This window comes from Aptenodytes forsteri, unplaced genomic scaffold, assembly GCF_000699145.1.
Source record: "Aptenodytes forsteri isolate BGI_AS27 unplaced genomic scaffold, ASM69914v1 Scaffold82, whole genome shotgun sequence".
NCBI lineage: Eukaryota > Metazoa > Chordata > Aves > Sphenisciformes > Spheniscidae > Aptenodytes > Aptenodytes forsteri.
This window is the reverse complement of record NW_008795490.1, coordinates 9,595,397-9,603,217: the sequence shown is the minus strand read 5'-3', so window position 1 is coordinate 9,603,217 and position 7,821 is coordinate 9,595,397. Positions and strand designations below refer to the sequence as shown.

Genomic DNA, 7,821 nt, shown 5'->3' with positions numbered 1-7,821 from the left:
ACTTCAGGGGTTATCTCGGGGCGGGCGGGTCAGCATCCTACCCTGCTGCAGGAGCTGCCAGCCTGCTGTCCTTTCCCAAGCTGGTATGCTTGACTGCAATCACTTCCCCTCAAATGTGTGACTATCATGACTGCCAAGATGGCTACATGAAATATCCTAGAAGTAAATACCACTATTATACAATACAATCGTTCTTAGTTCAATTATGTTTGAAAATCTCAAAGTTTAGCTGTTCATAAGGCACTATGAATGAGGAAAAAGCAAGATGTACAATAGCAAAAGTAATTTCTATTTAGCCTGTGATAATGTCTAGTATTTGTATACAGGACTGCATTTTTCTTTTTATATTTGTTCATGACATGAGCAAAATATATTTTTTTTTTAAAACAGCATCTTGAAAGTTTGTTATGAGCTTTGCCTTAGAGGAAATAAATTTTTTCTTTAATCCAAAATTATGAAGGGGCGGGGGGTGGGGGGTGACGACAATACGCTGCATTCCTGTTATTTCAACAAAATCCAGTCGGGGGTGACGACAATACGCTGCATTCCTGTTATTTCAACATCTTTAAAAATCCAGTAAGCATTGCAAAACTGTAAAGCATGACCAGCAATTATAAACTGTACTTGTATTCTGAGGCCATAAATGGTAAACAATTATGTCTTATCTTTTACCAAAGACAGTTCTAGTCTGAAGTTTACTGAAAACAAGTGATAAATGACAAAGGGAGAAGAAAGCTTTCCATTCTAAGCATTTACTTCAACAGGCAGCTGATGAGCACAAAACCAGAACTAGAATCTGATGTGCAGGACACATAAAACACAGATTGTCTGTTTCCTCATCTGAATCATAATGGAGAAAAGCAGCTCATCCTGACAGAAGTCTAGGATGGTGTCCAGTGCCTCCATTTTTTAACCTATTCCACATAACAGCGTTTTAGTGCATTTCAAAAGCAATAAAAACATGATACTTGCCTCTAAAATTAAAATAAGAATTTCTCTAGCCTAATGTGTGCTTCTTTGACTATCGATGGTACTGTAGTCCACTGTAATATGTATCTACTATATGGTGATGACGGGGTGATAAAACTTTTGCCAGTGTGAGTTTGGAACAGTCATATTGCTTGTGAGCATGGAAGCCAAAAAAAACCACAGAACGGTACATCCTAAGCGTCAATGCAGAGTTAAACCTCAGCACCTTTAAGCCTAGCTAGCTGCTATCTATCAGATTGCAGATATGCCAATTGATTCATGCCTGATTATTGTCTGGCCCAGATTCCTAAGAATAACATAGTAAATAGGAGACTTCACATTTGGGAAAAAGGAGGAAAATACACTCTGATGAGAGCTACCTAAACTCCCAGGTCCCTGAGGCACTTCAAGAACTTCGTGGAACCAGATCTGTGAACAACATAAATCTCTCATTCTTAACAAATAAGCGAAGAAGATTAGGAGATTCAGTGTATCCCTTAAGGATGCCAAATATTTGGAATGAAAAACAGTTGAAATACATTCTTGTTTAAGGAATATTTTCCCAAAGCTAACAAAAGGACCTAGACCAGAAAAACAGTACTCACCAGAATGTCCCTTTGTCCCTGCTTTCTGTATCTAAGAACCCAGATTCCAAAAACATGTCCTTGTAAATTCGACCAACCAGGCAGTACATATCTGAAGCTACTTGGTCTTCCTGTTCTACCAGGGGAATCATAATTTCTAGAGCTTTCTGTCTGTCTCCAGGCAGATTTCGCCTATTAAAAAATAAAAATAGTGATTAAAAAAGCCAATAAAGTTAACAAGAAATACTTTTTCATGACCATGTTTGTATACATGCGTATGACTTCATCCATGTAAAATGTGCTTCTAGACACAATGGATACACTCCCCCCCTTCCTTTTTTCTTTTTTTTTCTCCTTCCTTTTCTTAATATCATGGGACAACTTTATAAAAGCCCCTAAACATGTTTTCTCTTTCTCATGAAGCGTCAGCTACAGCAAAGCACTGACAACAGCAACAAGAGCCTCAAGAGCAATTCTTAGAAAGATGATGTGTTACTTTCTTACAAAATAGAAAGATATGAACCTCTGTTTCATATCTGATACTTCTTTCATAGTAATTCATGCTTTAAAGGAAAAAGATTCCATCTTGTGTTTGTGATTTTTTTGGGTTTTGGTCTTTTTTAATATACATTTTGAATGTGAAGCAAAGAAAACAAAAAGCAAAAACCAGACTGAGTTCCCATGATAGGGAAGGTTAGGAAGTGAAGCCAATAAGGTAATATTAACAAAAGTACTTCAGACAAATAAACCACATAATTGCAAGCATTAGACACTTCCTGGTGACTCACAGTTTGGATACATACATCATTCAGTATCAAGAGTTTACAATTTTTTATGTATTTGTGTACTGAACAATGACTCCTTTCTCAGCAAAAACTATTCTTCAGTGATTTGGGGAGAGTATTATATTCTTTTGGAGAAATTGCAAGTAATATTTGAGTGGCTACAGTTTGAATTGGGGAGGAATACATAAAAGTGGTTTTGTATCTGTCTTGCAAGCTTTGCACTGAAGAAGCTTGCAAGAGAAGGCTACCTCAGAAAGAAAAAAAACCAACAAAACCCATATCAAAAGCCACAGCCATCTTAAAGCAGGTACTACTTGATCAGAGCTCTCAGCTCACGTATGCAGCTCCAGAAGGGAGTGATGTGGAAGAAAAGGTTTAAGTCAAGCAGAATGGGTAACAGAGGACGAATGAGTACTTGCATCATAACAAAAATAATAAAGAAGAGCAAAAGCACTTGTTGGAGCAGACAGTACAAACTGCTTTCCTGAGCAAGAAACAGAGTGTGCAAGTCTACGTGCTGGGCCAAGCTCTACTGATGTCTCAGCCTGATGAGAAAGACAAATGAAACCCAGTGCTGTTTCTTCCCAACCTTCAGACCAGTCAAATTCTAGAAAATTAGGAAAGGTCCCCTCAGACTACAGAGCTGCAGGAGACTCCCCAAGTACTTCTAGAGTGGCACAGCAAGGCTGGTATACTCATTTGAGGTGGACAAGTGCTCCCAATCCCAGGCCCCAGGGAGAGAAATGAAGTGCTCCTGGCTGAGCAAGTAACAGTCTCCTGCAGGTCTGTGTTATTTTGGTTCCCCTGCCAACTGATCACTTGCCCAGTTGTTGAAGGTTTGCTTCCTTTTGTTTTCTCTTCTCCTATCGACCACTCAAGTAAAGCAAAAGAAGGGTAAGTCTGCAGCTTCTTTATGTTTTTCGGCTGACTTTCACCACAGAAGGGCAATTTTCAGAATGGAGTTTCAGGTGGATAACTCTTCCACATCTTGTATCAACTATGACTAATCCAGATCAAACCAATAGCTAGCTGAACTTAACTAGGAAAAAAACAGTAAGGCACAACAGTGTTTTGTAATATGAGCCTTTTACACTTTGCTGGTCTCCAGAGGCAGAGGTCCCTACTTTTCTTTCTGCTTACTCTTCCATCATCAATGCCCTCGCACACTTTGTTGATTTAGGTCAGACTAATCCCGACTAATTTAGCAGCTCCATCCTTCCGTACTCGTGACCTGGATTAGAAGCAAGAGGGACAGCTTCTTCCACAGCAAACATTCAGATGTGCAGAGTATTCCAGACCCGCCTTTGCCCAGGAAACATCCTCTATATTCCCAATAAGGAGAAAGCTACAATTAGCCCCAGTAATTCCTTCTTGGCATACACCAAAGCATGAACATTTTCATGGCTGTCATGGATTCCAGTTGAACGTACAGTCTGGAGAAGGGCGGGAGAGGATAATTTTATCTGAACTCCTCTGGAGGTACTGTGTAGACCTTTTGTATGACAGATACCCTCAAAGGCTACATTACAGTCACATCTATAAAAACAGACCTTTCAGTCTGCAAGAAGTCCCAACAGAACCAATGAAGTACAAGGATCTGCCTGAAAAGATTATACTGCAGTTTTGCAGGTTTTTTTAGTGCCCCAGTGAACTAGTCAAGTCCTGTTTTCAAAGGCGACTTTGTTTTAGAAAATGGTGACCTTGAGGTCTAAATAACTTGTTAAAACTCCAAGGTACACCTAGTGACCTTTGTGAAGGCTATGTAGAAGTGCTAGATACATGCTGGATTATTTCATCTGCAAAGCTCCACGTACCTATGGCAAAGCAGGAACAAAAACGGCACAGTATTTATACCTTCATATACCTGGTATAAAGGAACAAGAAAGGATCTGGACATTTTATTCAGACAAAACAATGCCAGATAGCTGTTTTTCATTTTTCTTTTGTTTTTCTTTTTTGTCAAAAACAGCACAGTATTTATACCTTCATATACCTGGTATAAAGGAACAAGAAAGGATCTGGACATTTTATTCAGACAAAACAATGCCAGATAGCTGTTTTTCATTTTTCTTTTGTTTTTCTTTTTTGTTTCAAAAACAGCTTTATTTTTTTAACTAATTACTTGTAACATATTTTGACATGATATGCAGTTTTGAGGCTCCTCTGCGAACCTGAATTACAGTATTCAAATCTGAGAAGCAGAAAGATCTGTAGACATTTTCTATATTTGAGAGTTTCAATGCCTGCTGACACCTGGTCTACTCCTCTAAACGTCAATAGCAAAATGTTCATTGCGATAACAGCAAGGGAGCAGAAAATCTCTGTAATTTCCTCAGAAAAACTCCCCTTTTAGTGCCTTGCCCAATTGCCAGTATCCTAGAAAAAAAAAATCTAGGCTTGTCTCTCATTTAACCCAAGAAAGTAGCGTGTGCTGCTCCATGTGGCACATTTTGTGCATGTTATCAGAGAACATGAAAATGAGTTTATTATTATAATATAATAAAATCTTCTGATGGACATTTGATGAAAGTTCTCCTCCTGTCTCCTGACACTACCAGAACTCAGACTTGAATGAGATGATGTCTAAGCACAAATGCTGCAGCACCGCCACTCATACAGCAATGTTAAAAGTATATTTTACAGAGGTAGAATACTGCTAGGTATTTATTTGCTCTGATTTAGGTACTCAAACGAAAAAATGATGCCAACTTACGGAAAGACAAATCAAACACTCACACTAAAGGAAAAGGAATGGAACTTGACAGTACGGGAGAAAAAGCAAGCTTAGACTGAGCACAAAGCTCAGAGTCCCCAGAGTTGCTTCAGTGAAAACCCTAGACCTGCATATGAAGATTCCAGTAGGGAACTTCACCTGGGATTACCAACCCCATGTGACGCTTGCAGTTCTGATTTACTGCTCAACAGCAGAAGGGAGGGTAGATTCTTACCTGTTCAGCGCAAACGCGTAATGAAACCTCACATGGTGGTGGGAAGCCAAGTCAAAAGTAGGCAGTTTTTCTAAAGTTTTCACCAGTTTCACAATGGAATCATAATCCTTCCAAAAGAAGGGAATAATGAAGTTTTAGGTGGCTGTACTGAGGTATACCTATATAAACTCCCTCTTTGAACTAAGCACCTCTTATTTCATACTAAGAAGTATTTTCAGTTCATTTTAAGTTTTATGGATTTCAGTTTCTTCAGTCTCAAACTGTAAATAGCCTGGCACTCATCAGAAATGTGAATATGCACAGTATTTAGCAGGGAAACACGCTTTGGTCTCCTGTACTGCTTCAACGTGGACCTGTGGAAATTTTAGTACATCTATTTCATGACTAAAGTTAGCTTCAGGGGCTGAACACATAGCAGAGTTCATGTTATACAGACATTACAATGCTAACTGCATCTGAATTAAGGCATCCCAAAACTCTGAAGTAGGCATGAGCCACAAAAACAAAACAGAAGAATCTTTCAATACCACAGTTTTTAAAGTAGCTTACTCTCTGACATATTTAAAAACCAATCAAACAAAACCAAAACCAAACCACTTCAAAATGTTTAAGGAGCAACAGTTGAAATTATGTATAACAAAGTAAGCAATTACTAGCACCATTCCAGAAGCTGAAATGCATATGAACACGTTATGTTTCCATGAGAAATGTCACAAGCATGGTGACAAAGAATACATACAGATATCAATAGCAGAATGCTACCATAGCCTTTAAGTAGGACACACTACGGGCTGTTCATCACGTAGTAATGCTGAGATGGAGAAGAGTTATTGTACGTTGTGTACTTTTTTGGTGCTGTTATAAAATAACAACACTTTTCCGCTATGTAAAGGCACACTATAAACAGTGTAACTACAAAATAAAGTAAAAAGCATCAGTTGAAGATACTGTAAAATATTTTTACTAGTGTGCATTATTCATATAGTTTGTTAGCAAATCTGTGCAAAACACACGAAAAATTTCACTGAGAATGTAATTTAATTTACTGTGTTTTAGATGATCTTAGAACATAGGATTCATACCTGGATGTCTCTGTAGGACAGCAGCAAGTTTATTACAATGTCAGCAGACAAGACTTCAACATTATCCACTCGCTGTCGAATCCTTGCCAACTCTGCTGCAAGCTCTTTGCCCATGTAGAGGGTACGGGCCTTCCTGATGTCATTCAGAATGGATTCCCGGAAATACTGGCTGGAGAGGAACAACTTCACATCAGCAGTTTGGGACAGGTCCCTTGCATTTGTTTTTCTGGCCCTGAAGCTCTCCCACAACGTATATGTGGAACATTTACTGATAGAGCAGTGTCAATGGAGAGATTTGGTCAAGCTAAACAATTAATTATCGATTTGTCTCAACAGAAGGCAAAACATCGCATCACCCTGAAGCAAGAGTCTGACATTTGTATTGCCAGCAGGAATATATGAATTTTATACAGGGATACAAATAGACAACTCACCTTGAACTGGCCTGTGCCACCTTCAAGAGCTGAATAAATCGATCCACCAGAGGTAAGCATATAGGCCCAAGCAGCGACTCAAAACTGGGCTGCATCAGTTCTGTTAGTCCCTTCATAAAACTGCTATCACAGCAGTACACCTTGTTATGTGGAGTTATCATATAAGGAACAAATATGTAGTTACCAGTGCACATCTGTAGGGAAACAAGGTGCAATATTTAGGGCAGTTATGGTTTGACACGCCTAAGCATAACACAACTGCATATACTACCTGCAGAATTTCACCTGTTAAAGTCAAAGGGAGATCTGCTGCTTACTTCAGCAAGAGCAAGATTTTACCTATGAAACCTAGGATTACATAAATTGAATTTTCATCTCAAATATGATATACACCTGAAAAGTATTCTTTCAGATTTCTGAACTGCTTCCTGTAAGATGAGACTTTTTAGAAGCATCATGTTGACCTTAAATTGTCAGAACATTGGCTCAATAGTGAAACAATTCTGAGGGCACACCCTAGCCACCCTGAAGTGGCAGGCGGACTCAAGTGAAGCTGACGTACACTCTTTTCAAGGTGACATGTTCAGAAGAGAGCAAGCACTCTGCAAGTTAGTATCGTTAGGCTCACAGATGTTGAAACAGTAACACAAGCTAGTTGCCTCCCAACAGGAAAACTGTAGAGAAAAACTAATCCTCCTATGAACTGTAAAGTTACTCAAATACTTTAGCATAACAAAGACAAACGAAATTCCCTGCTATGTAGCAAACCTCCCTGGCCAGTGGGACTTAAAACCATGTATATTTCAGAATAATCACTTACGGAATGTCTTAGCATTGCCAAACTGTATTGATTTCTATATATCAATGTACGACAGATACTTTGCAAAAAACCATACTTTAAGTATATCTTCCAGGAAAGAGGGAGGCAAGATGTCTGGTGCCTGTGGTATGTGTGTGAGTACAGATAGAAAGCTTGCTGAACCTCATGAGGTTTAACAAGGCCAAGCAAGGTCCTGTGC

The 7,821-nt window shown here is 39.0% G+C and overlaps 1 protein-coding gene across 1 annotated transcript in view; it reads right to left on the bottom strand.

Moving 5' to 3' along the window:
• Positions 1–7,821, bottom strand: part of MAP3K5 (mitogen-activated protein kinase kinase kinase 5) — an 83,098-nt gene that overhangs the window by 63,046 nt on the left and 12,231 nt on the right. Inside the window, exons 3-6 of the mRNA XM_009281577.2 lie at positions 6,803–6,996; positions 6,369–6,537; positions 5,287–5,393; positions 1,575–1,745 (exon numbers count right to left, since the gene is read on the bottom strand). Of these exons, the coding sequence (XP_009279852.2) occupies positions 1,575–1,745; positions 5,287–5,393; positions 6,369–6,537; positions 6,803–6,996 (641 nt within the window). The remainder of the gene's footprint in view (positions 1–1,574; positions 1,746–5,286; positions 5,394–6,368; positions 6,538–6,802; positions 6,997–7,821) is intronic.